This window comes from Anabrus simplex, chromosome 4, assembly GCF_040414725.1.
Source record: "Anabrus simplex isolate iqAnaSimp1 chromosome 4, ASM4041472v1, whole genome shotgun sequence".
In the NCBI taxonomy this organism is placed as follows: Eukaryota; Metazoa; Arthropoda; class Insecta; order Orthoptera; family Tettigoniidae; genus Anabrus; species Anabrus simplex.
Genome location: NC_090268.1, coordinates 65,259,816 through 65,280,306, shown reverse-complemented (window position 1 = coordinate 65,280,306; position 20,491 = coordinate 65,259,816). Strand labels below are relative to the sequence as shown.

Genomic DNA, 20,491 nt, shown 5'->3' with positions numbered 1-20,491 from the left:
TAACATGCTAGATTGTTTTTAGCACCATTGTTACAAGTCAAATATTATTTATTACGTCATTAACACGCATTAACACGCTGGGGCGTTCAGGTTCACAATCGACAGAGCTCTAAGCACAGGGAGAATTTATGTAAATAATAAATATTTAAATATTTTAATATTAAGTCGTCCTACACCATACACAAGTGATATGCTGTATTTTTGTATCAGAGCATGAAGCAATACTCCTACGTGAGTGTTTGTGTTGATGGTGATTATTGTTTCATTGAAAAGTACGACTAGGCAACCATCCCCTAATTTACAAGCGTCAGCCAATTGAGTATCGTCCTGCTGTTGAATACGGCTGAGCTATTAGTGTTTGGTTGTTCACTGCGTGTGAATGTGTGAATTAATGGACTGTCTCTGGAGTCAAAGCAAGCAATAGTCTTCGTGTGTTGTGTATCCCGTAGCCCTGTGTTCAAATCCAGTGGTCTACACACAGCTGCTCTATGATGTGTTTGGACTTGGGGAAGTGAAAGTAGGAATTAGCCGTCCCAGGTATAGCAACGCGCCGGACCGCCTGCTATGCCATAAGGAAGAGAGACTTGTAAATAGACTGTAATTAGCAAGTATGGCCATTCATGTTTGATTGGAACTGCGTGCGCGCGTGTGTGTGTGTGTGCCTTCATTAGGTCATGCTGAATTGTAATTAAACAGTCGTAATTTTATTCGTAACAATAGTATCAAGCAATTACATACCCTGGGCTATGTGCAGGAGACTCCCACGTGAGGTCGTCGTACGCTGTGCACGAGTGAGGCACTTTGCCCACGTCCCGCACCGTCAACGTCATTCGTTTGTGGAACTTGAGCTCGTTCACTGCCTCGTCGTGCGTTACGTCCAGGAACGACTTGCCATTCACCTCCAAGATCTGGTCGCCGATCTGAAAAGGGAAACAATCATTAACAACCATCCAGGCCGATCAGTGGAAACAGTTCAACGGGAGGGATATATTTCTAGAGGAGGTTGTAAATCAATTATTACTTATTAATCTAGAAGGACGAGGAGAGAAAATAGTAAAAGGTCGTTAATCACAGCCAAGAGGGATAAGATTTAGTGGGGGTGGCTTTCGGAAAAGTCTATAGTCACAAATACTTCTTACTTTCAAGCAGATTTTAGGGAAATAAAACATGAAATGGTTTTAGAGCAGTACGTCTTAAAACTCAATGAGTGAAGGAGAAAGGTAAATTCATAATGGTTTGGTGGGCAAGTGCGTGCAGTGCGACACAAAGATTTATTTATTTATATCTATTTATTGTCTTGTTCTATATGGCAGGTCTCAGGCTATGAAGCCTGCTAATCTGTCCGAACATACACTCATCTACATAAGTTATTTACAATTTCATATCTTAAGGCATCAATTAATGTTTTAATTAATGCTACTTATGTTATGAGTTATTATTATTTATTAACCAGGTTTGACAGAGTTTCTTAAAGCGGAGGTGGTTTGACACGCTCCTAATTTCAGCAGGTAGGGAATTCCAAATTCGGCTGGCGGCGACTACAAATGATCTACTGTGGCCAGTTAAGCGGTGAATGGGAATGCTTAGTACTGAGGTGGATGATCTGGTAGGAATACTAGAAGGTGATGCTAGGTAATGGAATTGTGTGGTAAGGTTTTCAGGAGTGTTAAGATTCAGTATACGATGTAACAGAGAAAGGGTGTGTAAATTACGTCGCTCTCTTAAAAGGAGCCATGTAAGTATATCAAATGCGGGAGAAATATGGTTAAACCTTGGTATATCTGAAATAAATCGAACACAAGCGGTTGCCTTTTTTTGGAGCTTGATGAAAAGTGAGGCGTTCAGGTTACTGTATACCACGTCATAGTAGTCGAATATTGGCATTACCATACTTTGGATAAGGTATGGTGTCCATTCTGACATTTGTTTAAAAATGGAGGTAAAGATATGTTTCACTGTGAGTATTAAAAACATTTAGAGATGTAATTCATTTTTAAAATCTTCTAGCAGCTCGATAACATGAAAAGATTTCTGCTATGTTTATTGAAATGGATTTTATTGTGCAAAAATATACTAAGAATATAAAAAGAAAAGAAATCCGTATATCTCACAAAAATTAAAATTTCCATTTATGTTTTCAGTAAATTTGTTAATTATACTCACAGAGAAACATTTAAAGATGGCACTGATTGTCAAGGTTAAATTCAGTCGTTTATTTTGCAAATGTTTATTTTCTAATTTATTGTAAGCTATTTCAAAACCCGAATATGCTGCTTTTGAATTTGTCAAGTTCACTTTTATTTCGGAGCGGGTTCGAAGCCCCCTAAACTCAACCCTGGGTACGACCTTGATACAGCCTTACTAGCAAGGATTTTTGTGGGTAATTGTTGGCAGCCTGAAATACCCAATCGTGCGTGAGACACAGGTGCCGAGGTTCGAAGCCGTTTCTCGACTCCCCTGAGGATGGTTTTCCGTATTTTTTTTATTTTTACAGGAAGGAAATTCCGGAAACGCGCATTAATTAAGGCCATAGCCACTACCTTTTCCATCCCACAGTTGCCGAACACCTGTATCAGTCATTGTGACGTCTACTACGAATTAAATGTATTATTCTAGTTATTATTTCTTTCTTATTTATTAGCGTTTAGTCACGCATTGGTCAGCTTCAGTGATGCCTACAAGATGCACGTCTTCCTTGATGCAGTCGAGCCATCGCTTCTTGGGATGACCTTGGGATCGAGAATATGATGGAGGCCTGTATGTATCATTGATTCTGCAAGGCATCGGACGAGATGACAATACCATCTAACAATAAGTCGTGCTTCTCGCATCTTCCCTGGAACTGGTTCCACTCTTAATCGCCTTCGGACGTCTTACTTTATGACATGGTCCAATCTTGTAAGACCTAGTGACCAACGCGATATTTTCATCTCCATATCATATAGAACCTGCTCGTACTTTTTAATTGTAGGCCTGCATTCTGACCCATAGATTGCAACTGGTCCGCCCATTTCTACAGGCTATCTACACTCTGCGGTATCATTCCTCTACATGTTAGAAGACAAAGCACTTAAGTCTCAGAGTACAGGAAAACAATGTCCAGTTCTCAATTGGAACTTGATGCTAATATTATTCGGGACCAGAGTGTTCATAATACATTCAATGTTCGCTTAAATTCTGTAAGCCGCTTAATATGCATAGGACTTATTCACCCAGTGATAGCCTTCACTCTGAAACAACAATAAGAAGGGGAGATGTCCTGTAAAGCTCCTGTACAAAGGTACCATGTCGAACAGCTTCTGGATTTGATCCTACCCGTAAATTATGGACCAGCCTAAAGAGAGTATGCCCGAATCATGTACGCTGAGCTGCCTAATATGTTACGTGGGGCTTGAGCCAATCAGCTGCCCGTGACTATGGAAACGATGAACTGACTACCCAGCATAACACCACCAGATCTCATCTTTACAACTTTACTGGTGCTACTCCTGAAGTAGCAGACTTGCTAAAGAACCTACTATCTGTAATAAGTAGAGCCCGGATTTTTATGCATTAATAGGTTAGAATGCAAATTTTCTGAAGCGAGTAGCAAGTATAGTCTACTTTCACAACGACTATGCTATGCTGTTTACATAAACATTAGGGGTACGGCCCATCAGGACCCCTGTAATTTATGTTACTGTTGCTACACTTTGGAAGAGCGGGTGGCTGACACTTCCTACTAACCTAATTAGTTTGCAGTCTAACCTGTTACTGCATAAACATCCGGGCTTTAGTAATATGGGCTGGTCATCCAGTGACTATCGTGAACTGTTTTCCATGTTAATTATTTTAATAGTAGTATTCATTTCCAAAATTTATATGCCCCGCAATGTCATACACTAAATGAAAACATATATCCGAGTGCAGAAGTGTTAATATGAAATTAGTTTGAAGACTTACTAATTTGTTCTTGTCAACAAATATTCAAAATTTAATTGTTAAGTATTAATGTTTCACTATCATCGTGTCTATGTTTACAACAATTGTGAGGTTATTTCCAGTTACTGGAACACTGATGACGTTGTTGATTGTTGCTCTAATTGAAGACACGACTAGACTATTACTTCTTGATTAACCGTTGAGCCACACTTCCTGGTTTGTAAACGTTATTGTAACTTATGATGAATTCCTATTCCTAGCAAACAGCTGTATCTTTCCTTTTTTTACTACTTCATCTCGCTGCTTGCATCCCTGATTCTGCCATTTCTCTTACTAATCCGTGAGTTCGAAGAGACATTCCTAGCACATTTTTCTTGAAAGTGTGAGGAAGGAATACGTTTAAACGTGCCCGATGTAAATGAAGTGCTCTAAAAGGAACAGTTTATCTTTCATATCCTTTTGGGACAAGGCCTTAATTTGGTTGTACGATTTGAAAAGAGACGAAGTTAATATGATTTTACTAAGAATGAGATGATTTTGGAGTAAAGTGAGATGTTTGAAATCGGTCTTGATTACGGCTGTATGTATGCGAAAGGCTGATGTGACTAAGGTTTTCTATGTTATTTTCAATCTTTCCAATGATAGTATTCTGTTTGATGTTTATTTACAATAAATGTTTCATTTAAACTTTGTGTGTTGATTATATTATTATACTGTAGCATCTTAAGTTTAGTTTATTTTGACTTACGAGGCCCAAGTCAAGCTTATGACTGGTTTACGGTCATTTTCAGTCTAGGTCCAAAATTAGCAGCTTAAGAACTATACTTATATTTGTATTCCATGATCTTCCACTGCAGCAGTTAAATCTCTGCATAGTTTACGAGAATGCTGCACTTGTTATGTTTGATTGCGATCGATTATGCGTATTGGTGTATGTTCAGGGTTTCAATAAGAATTGAATTGAATTGAATTGAATTGAATTGAATTGAATTGAATTCAATGATCACGATTTACAAGCCACTGAGGCTGAAAAGCCCCTTCATGTAGCATCTTTTTATAATACAATACAGGTTTATGAACACAGTAACTACATTTTTATAATATTAAAGTACTAAACTAAAGATGAAACTTAAAAAAATGAAAAAGATACAGATACCAAATCCAGTAAGGTTAAGACATACATTATATAATAAGTAAGAAAGTAAATCATTAAGCTCTTCTGTTATTTTGGACTACATGGATTTAAAAAATATAAAGCTAAAGCAGAGAAACAATTTTCTTCGAAATATACATATTTCTGATTGTTCGACACAAGAATGCCTCTTGCGTACTCCTCCAGAAAGGTGTTAAGAACTGCTTTAGTTGGGTACAGTTAGTGTTATTTGCGAAACGGTGAAGATTAAAGACGTTAAAGATACGTGATGCAGTGCAAACAAAGGATTTGTTAAATTTAGTGGTACGATGAAACGGAAGAGAGAGGGAGGGAGAGGTAGGGTGGTTGACCATAGGAGGGGTAGAAATTAGACCATGGTCTCACGGAAAGGCAGGAAAAATGGAAGGATCGCTAAGTATCACAAATCTAATTGCCCTAGACATTGAAAAATATTAAGAAATGACCGAAGTAGTTCGACAAGGAGCAAGGGCAGAATCTGGCGCAAATGAATGAAAACAACGGCTGAATTTATTTGGGATATTGTGGTCGTTCCACTTGCTCAAGTTCCTGAAAGTCTCTGGACACTGAGACAGATAATGAAGACTGTATGATGAAATAAATATTTTCAACCGAACCAACAAAGCTGGATTGAGGGGACTACTACTGTCACTCTTAGCAGTACAAATGCCCGGCTCCATGGCTAAATGGTTAGCATGCTGGCCTTTGGTGCAGGGGTTCCCGGGTTTGATTCTCGCAGGGTCGGGGATTTTAGCCTTAATTGGTTAATTCCGATGGCTATACGGCGTCAACTCGAAAGACCTCCACCAAGCCTCCCTGAATGCCACACGCCACTATTATTAGCAGTAAAACTAATCAAATTCATACAGATAAAATTAACCCCCCCATGGCACTACAGCGTTGAAGGGCCTTGGCTTACCAAGCGACCGCTACTCAGCCCGAAGACCTGCACATTACCCGGTGTCGTGTGGTCAGCACGATGAGTCCTCTCGGCCGTTATTCTTGGCTTTCTAGACTGGGGCCGCTATCTCATCGTCAGATAGTTACCCATTTCTAATCACGTAGGCTGAGTGGATCTCGAACCAGCATTCAGATTCGGGTAAAAATTCTTGGCCTGGCCGGGTCCAACCCGGGGCCTCCGGGTAAGAGGCAGGCACGCTACCCCTACACCACGGGGCCGGCAGTAAAAAGTAAAGCTACCAAGCTATTCATCAGAGATCAACGTGCAAGCCATTGGATGTCAAAGTACAGTAATGCAGATATATATACTGATTGTGCTACAACATACTGAACTCCAATTAATCTGATTTAATGGCAGGGTGATACGAACCGTGGTCCTGGTTCTACAGCGTATCTTCTCAAGCTATTCCAGGATTTACATACCACAGACGACAATAGATCTGGCTCGCCAGTTGTTCTAGCCGGACAAAAGGATGCCATCCTCCCAACACAATGTTCACTACAACAGCACGTATAGCACTGAAGACAGACAATAGAGACGTTATGTTTGTTATTTTGGTTTAAATCTGTCGTCTGTAATTCTCTCCCTTTAAAAATGCAGTAAGTATAAGAACGAGCTTGTTAAAAATGATTGAAAATCAAGAATAATTTAATGATCGTCCTGTGCTACAACGGGAAAGATTGGAAGATGATAATAATAATAATAATACAATGTTAATGCTTGTATGCCGCATTAACGAAGTACAGTAGAACTCGGTTATAACGACATCCAAGGGACCTGAAAAATTGTGCCGTTTTAAACGACTGTCGTAGTAACCGAGAATCGTATTATCAGTATAGTGAGATCGGTTATATCGACATCCAAGGGACCTGAAAAATTGTGTCGTTATAAACGAGTGTCGTAGTAACCGAGAATTGTATTTTCAGTGTAGTGAGATCGGTTATAACGACATCCAAGGGATCAGAAAAATTATGTCGTTATAAACGACTTTTCTAGTAACCGAGAATTGTATTATCAGTGTAGTGAGATCGGTTACAACGACATCCAATGGACCTGAAAAATTGTGTCGTTATAAACAACTGTCGTGGTAACCGAGAATCGTATGATCAGTGTAGTGTGATCGGTTATAACGACATCCAAGCAACCTGAAAAATTGTGTCGTTATAAACGACTGTCGTAGTAACCGAGAATCGTATTGTCAGTGTAGTGAGGTTTAATGTTAGAAACAATAGGCTTAAATAAGCTTCATCCACGTCGTTCCGTTCTGGTTTACGTAGCCGCTTAATTTTCGAACTATGCCGCTCAAATGCAGGAAAAATGTTATCCTTGCTCTTCCAGATGGCTTGGACTGCGGAATTAACAAGGCCAAACTCACGACACACGTCAGCTTTTTAAATTCCATTCTAAATTTGGTGAATCACTTTAACTTTATCCTTCCAACGTTAAAACTTTCCTTTTAGGAGTAATTCTGCGTTAAAATGCGTGCACTTAGAGGAAACTTCCAGTCGAAACCGACGCACGCAGGTAGCATTAATACCACAAGAATTCGGGCGGGTTACATTGGGGTCAGGAATCTGCCTGCATTTGCGAGGTCTACGGCAAACGGGGCAGGAAGCAACTTACCAGGCTGTCAGATTACAACAAAATATTTCTTAAAATATTTCGGTTCTTAGAAGATTTTATTCCAAACTGAAGTTGAAAATGACGATATATGCGAGGTAGACATTATATCCGAGATGAAGCAAGGATGAGAAACAGATTTCTTATGAGGGATATGCCAGTACCACAGAAAACATGATGTTGTAGACGAGTTCTCGCTGGAACGATGTCGTTATAACAAAGTTCAACAGCACTTGAACATCAGAATTTTTAATCGTGGTCCACTTTTAAAATATTACGATTTTTCTAGTGCATTTACAAACATCTTATAGGGGGGTGGGAGCGGTATAATAACACACGCACGGTATCCCCTGCCTGTCGTAAGAGGCGACTAAAGTGGCTCCCAAGAGCTCTGAACTTGGAAGTGCGGGTTGGAGACCATGGGGCCCTTAACTGAGTCCTGGTATTTCTTCCAATCACTTGTGCCAGGATCCTCACTTTTAACTTCATATCCGACCTCCCTTGGTCAACACTTGTTTCTTTCCGACCACGACGGTATTAGAGCCCTCGAGGCCTAGGTAGTCATTCACTTTCATGCCCTATGTGACCCTTGTCTTTCCTTGGCCGATTACTTTCGTTTTTCGATATGTCTGATCCCTTCCATTTTTTCTCTCTGATTAGTGTTATATAGAGAATGGGTACCTAATTGTACTTCCTCTTAAAACATAAAACACCACCACCACACGTTCGCAAAATCTGCTCAGAAAAAGGAAAGTTTTTTTTTTTTTTGCTAGGGGCTTTACGTCGCACCGACACAGATAGGTCTTACGGCGACGATGGGAGAGGAAAGGCCTAGGAGTTGGAAGGAAGCGGCCGTGGCCTTAATTAAGGTACAGCCCCAGCATTTGCCTGGTGTGAAAATGGGAAACCACGGAAAACCATCTTCAGGGCTGCCGATAGTGGGATTCGAACCTACTATCTCCCGGATGCAAGCTCACAGATCAAAAAAAAAAGGAAAGTAATTTCACTTTTTGTCCCGAGGTGGACTCATTAATTAATAGTGTTAAAATTAGCCGTGACGACGTGGGATTTCAGACGACCTGCAATCTTAAACTTAATTTCAGCTCTCAAACGCGGGAGAAAATAATTTTTATCTTTTACCTGTCGTACCCGTCGTTGATGAATTCGTTTTTGGATAATGACAGCAGTATCGCCATCTAGCAGAGATGACTGGCAGCAGCAGAGACAGGGCACACCTCATCGAACGACAATAATCGGTCAGTGAACGTTATTGTTGACACTTTTCGGGGACTCAGAACACTGTAGGCATCACTAAACATTTGAAGACTAGGCTTCTAAACCCCTTTTCAAGATTCCAGCTGTCATTTCTTCACTTTCTTCTACTCATTTCGATAGTGATGGTTCGTATATTGTTGATTGCTAGGAGTCAAAGACCACGCGGTTTTTCAGCTTATGAAAATCACAACCACCATCACTGGCAGGTTCATTACCATGACGACTGAACACTATTTTCATGTCAGTGATGCTCGTGTTGAAGGATTTGGTAAGAGAAACCTATATTCGTAATTATTAAACCCCGGATTTTCATGCGGTAACAGGTTAGATTGCAAACTAGTTTGGTTAGTAATAAATGTCGGCCACTCGCTCTTCCATAATGTAGAAAGAGTAATATAAATTATAGAGGTTCTGATGGGCCGTACCCCTAATGTTTATGCAAACCCCATAGCGTAGTCGTTATGAAGGTAGACTATACTTGCTTCTCGCTTCAGTAAGTTTGCATTATAACCTATTAATGCATAAAATTCCGGGCTCTAGTAATTATCTTCATTATTAAGGGTTCGTACGTTAAAACTATGTCAGACATGAAACACTGGAAAATATGTTCTGTTTAATTGTTGTTAAGTACTGAACCAAACTCCATGGCGCAACAGCCCCGAAGCGCCATCGCCTACCAAACGACCGCTGCTCAGCCCGAAGGCCTGCAAATTACGGGTGTCGCGTGGTCAGCACGGCCGTTATTCTTGGTATTCTAGACCGGGGACTCTATCTCACCGTCAGATAGCTCCTCAAATATAATTACATATGCTGAGTAGACTTCAATGTAGCCATGAGATCCAGGCAGATATCCCTGACCTGGCCGGGAATCAAACGCGGAACTTTCTAGTAAAAGGCGGCTACGCTACCTCTACACCGCAGGGCACTGGAAATATTATTATCCTCTTATGTATCCTAAAGTAGCAAAATATATTTCTGACACAATGAAACATAATCACGAGAGCAAGACACAGCACCGGGATTCGATCCTCGGTTCTATGAATAGTACAGCTACCAATCCGTAAGGTAAAGTGGTTGTTAAGATGGATGAACACATTTGAATGAACACTTATACATCTAGCCACAGTTCTCTACGCAGCCTAATAAGTAACGTCTATGGCGTATTACCGAGCTTGAATGGAGCCACTTAGGGTACATTAGGTTGCAGAGAGTGTAGCCGGCTGTTGAATCGCTCACTTTCAGTGAATATGGAACTTCCTATACGGAAGGATCAACTTGGAGAAAGTAAAGTGATGTGGTTTCCTTGGCATTACTCCAAGTAAGCGCAAGTTCAGATTGTCAGGACGAGTATTTGAGAGAAACGTGCGACTACTACGACATTCGTGCTTGACAGCAAGAAGGAAACTGAGTCTCCCGAGCGTGAATGAGGCAGTACAAACACACCAACACAGTTCAGGAAATTTCAATGCATAATTTAGCATTTGTAGAAGACTATTGTGAATCTTCCTGTTTTAGACGGTTTAATTGAAGGGAGTCTATACTTAGTGCCAGGAAACGACCCACCTCAGTAACACAGTTGTCTAATCATTCTCCTTCTGTTTCCAACATAACGGATTCATTTCTAGCTTAGATTTTAGGTTGTATAAATGCTACAATTCCACGCCGGTGTATCGGGTGGTTAAAATTAAACTTTCTCTATTCAATCTCCTCTAGACAGGGAACTATTCATAGTAAGAGTACCAAATTACGTAGGAATAAAGTCCAGATTATGGACTATAATACTTGCATGGTTCAAGGTACATAACAATAATAATAATAATAATAATAATAATAATAATAATAATAATTTTATTTGTTTTTAGGGGGCGCAGTTATGAGCTTGCATCCGGGAGATAGTGGTTTCGAACCCCACTGTCGGCAACCCTGAAAACAGTTTCGCGTGGTTTCCCGTTTCTCACACCAGACCGGGGCTGTACCTTGATAAAAACCATGGACGCTTCCATCCCTCTCCTAGCCCTTTCCTATCCCATCGTCGTTATAAGAGCTACCTGTGTAGGTGCGACGTAAAGCAAATTGCAAATTTGTTTTTACGTTTCATATAACTACTTTTACAGTTTTCGGAGACGCCGAGGTGCCGTAATTCAGTCCCGCAGAAGTTCTTTTACTTTCCAGTAAATATACCGACACGCAGCTGACGTATTTGAGCCCCTTCACATAGAGTTATTGAAAAAGAAGGAACAGATTTCAAACATTTATTTCTTCCAAACTACAAAAGATAGAAACACGATTCCAACGTTCCTGGAAAGAGAAAGAGTTCAGTTTTCACTTTTGTAAGGTTTCAATACGAGCACCATGTGTTACACGACAAATATGAAAACGTTGGCTCTTTTCTTGCCACACACGAACCAGGTGGTCTCTATTTATCGAATTCACAGCTTCAATAATTCGATGTCGCAAACTTTCAAGAGTGTCAGGCATTAGGGGGGATAAACACACGGTCTTTTACGTAATCCCACAGATAAATATCACAAGGAGTGAGATATGGAGACCTGGGAGGCCACAGGCGATAAAGGTTATCTTCTGCTCCTCCTCTTTTAATCCAACGTCTTGGAATGGTGTCATTTTGGTAACGTCGAACGTGCTGAGAGAAATCATCGGAATCATTTTCCATTTGAGAAAATAACCAGGTTTAAAGCATGTCTAGATAGGTTAGTCCTGTCACAGTTTTCTCCATGAAGAAGGAAGGTCCATAAAATTTCTTTACAGATATGGCACATAAGACGTTCACCTTCGGTGAATCTCTTTCATGTTCAATTACTGCCGAAGGAATTTCAGTTGCCCAAATTCTAACGTTATGCCGATTAACTTTACCGGGAAGATGAAATGTGCGTTCATGTGAAAAAATAAATCGTTCAGAAAAATTGTCTTCCTCCACTTCATCTAGAATGCTAATGCAAAAGTCGTGCATTTTGTTGTAGTTGCCTGGATGCAATTTCTGCAACAACTGCAGTTTGTACGCCTTCAGGTGCAGACGGTGTTGCAAAACCCGCCATACCGTTGGTTGAGGAATTTTAAGTTCCATGCTTCCTCGTGTTGTGGATTTCTTTGGGCTCCTTTCGTAAACTGCATGAATACGCTCGACATTTTCATTCGATGTGAGTGGACGGCCCATGCTTTTCTCTTTGCAGATGCAATCATCTTCTACGAACTTTCGGTGCCACTGGTAAATCTGTTTATGCCGAGGTGGGTGTTTATTAAACTGACGGCGAAAAGCACGTTGAACTCCAATAATGGACTGCAGTTTTGCTAATTTCAGCACACAAAAGAAGCTTTTTCCTGGTGTGTCGCCATTTGCGTACGTATACTCCAACCGACAAGCCCCAGCGCGCCGCGCGCAATTGGGCCGATCACGTCACGTACCAGCGCCACTACGGCCGGGACTAGAACTTGCAACAGCGGCGCTTCTAATGGATTGCTCAAACTTAAAACCATTGTAGGTCCAGGAACGTAGGAATTGTGGTTCTACCTTTTGTAGTTTGGAAGAAATAAATGTTTGAAATCTGCTCCTTCTTTTTGAATAACCCTGTACTGTCGGACTGAATCAGGATGGAACCTGCCAAGTTGGCGTCAGAAGGTCAGCGTCTCAATTGTCTGAACCACTCATCCCGCTGTACCTGAAATACAGAGTTTATCAGGGGAACGTTCACACATCTGCTGATCTGAAGAAAATTATATCAAGAGTTGCATACCCATGCAGATGCTTCGCACAGCCGTGCAGGAAGCTGTCCCACACTTATAGACTGTCCTGCACAGTGATGGACACCATTTTGAGCACATTTTATAGTCTGGTTGATGATATGTCCATAACAACCAGTCATATTGCATGATATAGTAACGCAATAAAATTGTTTCGTTGGACATTTTTGAGCGTACCCTTGACAGTGGATTAATTTTCATGCTCATTAAAACGCTGATTTTTTCACATAGAGGCAGTTAAGTTAGGAAATTTTAATTCTAATTACCCATTATTCGCATACATAGAAGAGCTCCTGTCGCCCGCGGAGGCCCGGGTTCGTTTCCCAGCTCAGCCACGAAATTTGAAAAGTGGTACGAAGGCAGGAACGGGGTCCACTCAGCCTCGGGAGGTCAACTGAGTAGAGGAGGATCGATTCCCACCTCAGCCAACCTGGAAGTGGTTTTCCGTGGTTTCCCATTTCTCCTCCAGGAAAATGCCGGGATGGCACCTAACTTAAGGCCATGGCCACATCCTTCCATCCTCCCTGTCTATATCTTTCAATCTTCCCATTAACCCTCCCCCTCCACCATAAGGACCCTGTTCAGCATAGAAGGTGGCGGCCTGGGCGTGGTACTGGTTCTCCACCCCAATTGTATTCCTCCGACCCAAAGTCTCACGCTTCAAGGCACTGCCATTGAGGTCGTAGACGTAGGATCCCTCGCTGGGCGTTAAACAGATTAAAAAAGAAAGAAAGAAAGAAAGAAAGAACTCTTATGGTTTCTATTTTGCAACGAGCATTACTCAAGAAATGGACGAGAAAGTGACTGAACAAGTCCGAATTCACTGAGTCACATAGTTCTTCCATATCTGTTGCTCGGCTCGTTACCAATATTCTGAAATGAAATGCAGAGACCTTTGGAAAAGGTCCATTGAGACGCAAAAGTAACTTCAGAATTTAGTTTCACTGTTTCTTAGGAGATGGTGATTTATAAGAACATTGTAATCTCCTTTGGTTTTTCTATTATTTAAGTATAATTTCCAAAGTTAGACTCCCGGTCTAGAAAGCCAAGAATAACGGCCTAGAGGATCCGTCGTGCTGACCACACGACACCTCGTAATCTGTAGGCCTTCGAGCTGAGCAGCGGTCGCTTGGTAGGCCATGGTCCTTCGGGGATGTTACCCCATGGGGTCTGAATGGTTTTTCAAAGTTAGACTATAAATGCGTAGCTAAGTGAAAACGTCCACAACGAGTTTTACACTGACTGACAGAGCAAATGCAACACCAAGAAGGAAAGGTTCGAAAGAGATGAAAGTTGGGGAAAAAACAGAGACGGCACGGACGAATAATTGATGTTTATTTCAAACCGATATGCAGGTTACACAATGCGCACGGCATCGACTCAGTAGGATGTAGGACCACCGCGAGCGGCGATGCACGCGGAAACACGTCGAGGTACAGAGTCAATAAGAGTGCGGATGGTGTCCAGAGGGATGGTTCTCCATTCTCTGTCAACCATTTGCCACAGTTGGTCGTCCGCACGAGGCTGGGGCAGAGTTTGCAAACGGCGTCCAATGAGATCCCACACGTGTTCGATTGGTGAGAGATCCGGAGAGTACGCTGGCCACGGAAGCATCTGTACACCTCGTAGAGCCTGTTGGGAGATGCGAGCAGTGTGTGGGCGGGCATTATCCTGCTGAAACAGAGCATTGGGCAGCCCCTGAAGGTACGGGAGTGCCACCGGCCGCAGCACATGCTGCACGTAGCGGTGGGCATTTAACGTGCCTTGAATACGCACTAGAGATGACGTGGAATCATACGCAATAGCGCCCCAAACCATGATGCCGCGTTGTCTAGCGGTAGGGCGCTCCACAGTTACTGCCGGATTTGACCTTTCTCCACGCCGACGCCACACTCGTCTGCGGTGACTATCACTGATAGAACAGAAGCGTGACTCATCGGAGAACACGACGTTCCGCCATTCCCTCATCCAAGTCGCTCTAGCCCGGCACCATGCCAGGCGTGCACGTCTATGCTGTGGAGTCAATGGTAGTCTTCTGAGCGGGCGCCGGGAGTGCAGGCCTCCTTCGACCAATCGACGGGAAATTGTTCTGGTCGATATTGGAACAGCCAGGGTGTCTTGCACATGCTGAAGAATGGCGGCTGACGTGGCGTGCGGGGCTGCCACCGCTTGGCGGCGGATGCGCCGATCCTCGCGTGCTGACGTCACTCGGGCTGCGCCTGGACCCCTCGCACGTGCCACATGTCCCTGCGTCAACCATCTTCGCCACAGGCGCTGCACCGTGGACACATCCCTATGGGTATCGGCTGCGATTTGACGAAGCGACCAACCTGCCCTTCTCAGCCCGATCACCATACCCCTCGTAAAATCGTCTGTCTGCTGGAAATGCCTCCGTTGACGGCGGCCTGGCATTCTTAGCTATACACGTGTCCTGTGGCACACGACAACACGTTCTACAATGACTGTCGGCTGAGAAATCACGGTACGAAGTGGGCCATTCGCCAACGCCGTGTCCCATTTATCGTTCGCTACGTGCGCAGCACAGCGGCGCATTTCACATCATGAGCATACCTCAGTGACGTCAGTCTACCCTGCAATTGGCATAAAGTTCTGACCACTCCTTCTTGGTGTTGCATTTGCTCTGTCAGTCAGTGTATTTATCTCAAAACTCATTCTTTAACAAAAGTCACATAAATAAGAACATTTAAAGATTGAGTATCTGTATGCATTTACATTTCTGACTTGTTCACATCTTTTTGGGTACAATGGCGACAATCGTAGAGGGCAGGGTTATGACTGGGTATGTGGTGACAGTGGCTTTAATTACGACGCAGCCTCATAATTTGCCAGGTATGAACATGAAATACCACGTGAAACTATCTTCATAGTTGCTGATAGGGGAATTCCAACCGACCATCTCCCGGCTACGTGAAACAAACCACGTAGTCAAATGTCTAAATACTTGCGACATTCGAACTAGAAAGGATATTTTTGCATCTGACGCTCCAATAAATCCCAGAAACGAAAATGTTTGCCATTTACGTATTTTAAACGAACATCGGTTGATCGATTTGGGACACATAGCTATCAGCTTGCATTCGGGAGATAGGGAGTTCGAATCCCACTATCGGCAGCCCTGAAGATGGCTTTACATGGTTTCCCATTTTCACACCATGCAAGTACCTGGACAGGGTACTGGTCCTCCACCTCAATTGTATCCCTCTGACCCAAAGTCTCACGCTTCAAGGCACTGCCATTGAGGTCTCAATGAATCTGGGTGCACCTACTGATATCAATTTAGTCTTGGAAAGGCTAAATTCTATACCATGCTCATTGCACCTATTAAGTTCCAAAATATTACACTGCAGGCTTTTAGCACAATCTGCCATTAGGATCAAGTCGTCAGCATATGCCAAACTGTTTACTATCTTTTCACATAATTGAATCCCTCCCAGCCACTTTAGTACTTTCTGTAAACTGTGAACAACAAAGGTGAAAGTTTACGGTCTTGTATAATCCCTGCAAGTAATTTGAACCAAGAACTCATTCTACCATCATTTCTCACTGCAGCGCAATTGTCAACATAGATGCCTTTGATCGATTTTAATAATCTACCCTTAATCCCATAGTCCCAAGTACGAGGTATAGTCTTGTGTTCATTCTTACGGGTTCCCTTCAGAGGAATGTTTGAAGATAAAACTACTGACACCTCACATCGTTCATAGTTGTATGTGTTCGAGGATACTTCCACTAATAAATAATAATAATAATAATAATAATAATAATAATAATAATAATAATAACAATAATAATAATTGTACCGGGCGGTACACCTCCACGCCGCTAATTCAAACTTTGCGCCAGTTGAAAATCCTCTGCTGGAGGAAGTCCGAACTTTATCTAATGTATTAATTTTCAAGTTACCCAGAAGATGTCACTACTTGGAAATTTTGAAGTTTCTGAACTAGGTCGATTTCGACGTATTTTTGTTTTGCTTGTAGTAAGAAGTGTGAACTTTCTCTTCTAGAGGACACTACTGAAGAACTACAATAGTGCACCCTAGTGCAAGGTGAAAGAACTGTTTTTTGGAGAAATTTTTATTTCAAAAGTTTGTTTCTTGTTATATTTCTTTCTGGTGTTGTTTAAGTTGGCTGTATACCCCTTTCTTTCCCCTTGTTTTGAATTTAGCCAATCCCGAATTTCTTTAATTAATTTACGACCAATAAGGGGTTATTTCTTCAAATTGGATATGCTGCTTAACCCTAACCAATAAATGATTGTGGGCGGGTGTTTTCTTTCCTGAAACGCCTCGAACTTTACGCGAGAGTATATAAACTGCTGATTTTAGGGTCTCTGCGCCACTTCTCTACCATCTTTCAGTGTGTAAAGTACATAGCAGGGGGCGGGAAGCGCCTCTTTCTTCGGACAGCAGTTCAACAACCAGGTAATGGCCGTATAATAACTTCTTTTCTTGCTAGCTCAGCAGTTTAACTCTCGGGGCGGGTCCGAAGCATTTTCACCATGTAACCTTTCCCTAAAATGTAAAGACTCTTAGTATCTATTCTCTTTTAAGCTACGTATTGGGATAGAGAGTGCTTAACCCTCTCGAGCTCCCACTCATATTGTTTTGAGGTGAACTTATTTCTCACAACCGATTCTTCCTTAATGTAATGTAAATTGTTCTTTTCTAAAGTCACCTCCGTAGTATGGGATTAGCCCTTGCATTAGCGGCCTTGAGCCAGATTAGGTTTTAAACAAAATGTATTAGGAGTGCAGATCGCCTCCTCTCAAATTGTTATTTTAGAGGTCATGTAATTAACCTTTTTCTCACTTAATAGGCCTCAGTAGGTTGGGTATTTTACCCCTGTGTCTATGTCCTTAGAGGACAACTTGAAGGTCGAGTTAGGTGTGGCCTTTTTGATAGGCTTAAAATTTTGAGAGCGGATCGCTCTTTTGAAATTTGTTTCTGCGTGCCTCTAGGAGGTCTTACTGTGTAATTTGGAGCAAGCGCTCCTGGGCGTGATTGGGGTTTTCTGCCCCTTTGTTAAACCTTATGTACATGTAAGCTTGGGCTAACTGCCCAAGAATTGTGAGTTCGGGGCTCGAAGCCCAAAGCCTGTAAATACTGTTGTTGCTCTTTTGTTGCCTTGCTACTCTGTACCTTCCATGCTTGTTATTTCTTGATTTTGAAAAGAGAATATAACCTTGTTAAATTTTACATTAACTTTAATTTCGTAGTTTGAGACCCGTTCACCCCCGCACCTTCTTTCACCTCTACCTACCACAAAAAAACGGTAACAAAAATAACAATAATAATAATAATACCACGAACCTACTACGCTGGCGTAGCAGGGAGAGAGGTGATACTCCCACGTGGCGCGTCCCAGGTGGCGGATAGGGGGTTCTAACCGGCTTGCCGGCAGATTTGAGGGAAATAAAATACCTCTCGCGGACCAAACACACTACCCCCTGTGGGTGGGGGACGCAGATGAAGAATACACCCACGGTATTCCCTGCCTGTCGTAAGAGGCGACTAACAGGGGCCCAAGGGGCTCTCACCTTGGGAGTGTGGATTGGCGACCACGGGGCCCTTAGCTGAGTCTTGGCATTGCTTCCACTTACTTGTGCCAGGCTCCTCACTTTCGTCTATCCTGTCCGACCTCCCTTGGTCAACTCTTGTTCTTTTCCGACCCCGACGGTATTAGAGCATTCGAGGTCTAGGAAGTCTTTTATTTTCACGCCCTTCGTGGCCCTTGCCTTACTTCGTCCGTTCCTTCATCTTTCGAAGTGACGGGTCCCTTCTTTCGTCTTCTTTTCTCTCTCTCTTTACCCCCTGTGGGTGGGGTACTCGGACGAAAAATACACCCGCGGTATCCCCTGGATGTCGTAGGAGGAGACTAAAAGGGGCGACCAAGGGATGATTGTATGAGAACCATGACACTACTTTTGATTAGTACCATCCCGCGGGGAAAACCAAGGGTCGCCTTTACTTGCGAGTAGTACCACTATGTTAGGTACACAATAGGTTTGTGCTTAGTAGCAGCTGTGAGAGGGTCACTGTGGGTTTCCAGTATCCGTGAGTCGTACCCATGTTGGCAAGACCGCGGGTCTGGGCGTTGCCTGTGCTTAGTACCGCTATATGAGGGACACCGTGGGTCTGCGTTGCCCGTGATTGGTACCCACTATGTGAGGAACACCACGGGATGTGGGGTTAGTACACCTAGGTGAGGAGCCTCATCGGTTTGCGTTGGCTATGAGTGGCGCCATTGTGTGAGAAACACCATAGGTCTACGTTACCTTTACGGCGTACAGTACTTGTGAGTAGTACCATCGTGTGTGGAACACCATGAGTCTTCGCTACTTTTGATCAGTACCCCAACATGACAAATACCAGGGTTCTACTTTACTAGCCATAAGCACCATTCTGAGGGGCATTAGACCTGGATTTTGAAACCCTTTATACATCAAGCATACTCGATTCAGGATTGTGCTTTGTAAGTGGTCTCTTGGTCAGTAATACTACTATATATGACCTTTCTTGAGTTGAATCCACTGTTTTTTTTTGTTTCATGTCCATCCATTCATTCTTCATGACTTTTATTTTAGTTTGTTCAGTGGATGATTTTGTACTTTTTGTTGTGATTTCATTTCGTACCATTAGGGGCCGATGACCTCGATGTTAGGCCCCTTTCAACAACAAGCATCATCATCATCAATAATAATAATAATAATAATAATAATAATAATAATAATAATAATAATAATAATAATAATAATAATAATAATAATAATAATAATAATAATAATAATAATAATAATAATAATAATAATAATAATAATAATAATAATAATAATAATAATAATAATAATAATGTGTTCAACGTTGTTTCATTTACTGCACTTCACACTCTCCTGGAAGTTAGATCGTTGCGTTCAAAACTGTTAAAGACCGTCTTATTTGAGGTCATTCACATGTTGAATGACCCTTCCGCGATTGACATCCTGACCTTCAATATAGGAGGCAGTGCATAACCAAATGAGCTACGCAGTAAATTTACCATTTTATTCTTAAGGGAATATGTGAAGATAAATTGGAAAAGAATCCACAGTATTAGATTTGCTGATGACATTTCCATAGTAGCAGACTCTGAGAAGGAATTAAATAGAATGTTGACTGTTCTGTGTGATACATTGGAAAATTACATCTCACCGCGCCCTCCTCCTCCTAGGGATAAAGGGCTAATAGGCTAAAGGGCTAAATGGGCTAAATGGCTAATGGGTTAAAGGGATAAAGGGCTAAACGGATAAAGGACTAACGGGCGCAGGGGCTAAAGGGAAAACGGGCTTACATTTTTGGAGTATTTAGGGTACCTCTTCTCTCTTTATCAGTGCTTGAGATCGGCTCTACATCTAGAGGTGGAGTTGACACCCTGAGGAAGGGAGAGTGTTGGAAAATAATTTGTACTAATGTTCCTACTCTATCTACTGTATGCTACAGAAGGATGAGCCCGTGTATAGCCGCCACCTTGCGCAATTGCCCTACCAACAATTTGTTTGTGAGCCAAGATGGCAGGGAAGTTAATAAAAACATAAGAATAGGCAATTGCAAAATAGAACAAGTGCAACATTTCTGTTACTTACGAAACATTATAAATGAAGAAAAAAGATGCACCAAGGAAATAAGAGAGAAGAATAGCTCTTGCTAAACATGCCTTTCCAAACAGAATTCTTTTAACAAATACCCATATAAGTTTAGAAACAAGAATAGCTCTTGTCAAATTCTTTGT

The 20,491-nt window shown here is 42.1% G+C and overlaps 1 protein-coding gene across 1 annotated transcript in view; it reads right to left on the bottom strand.

Annotated features, from left to right (window-relative positions):
- Window positions 1-20,491, bottom strand: part of LOC136872163 (whirlin) — a 1,631,916-nt gene that overhangs the window by 666,575 nt on the left and 944,850 nt on the right. The window contains 1 exon segment of the mRNA XM_068227352.1: window positions 739-920. Within this exon segment, the coding sequence (XP_068083453.1) occupies window positions 739-920 (182 nt within the window).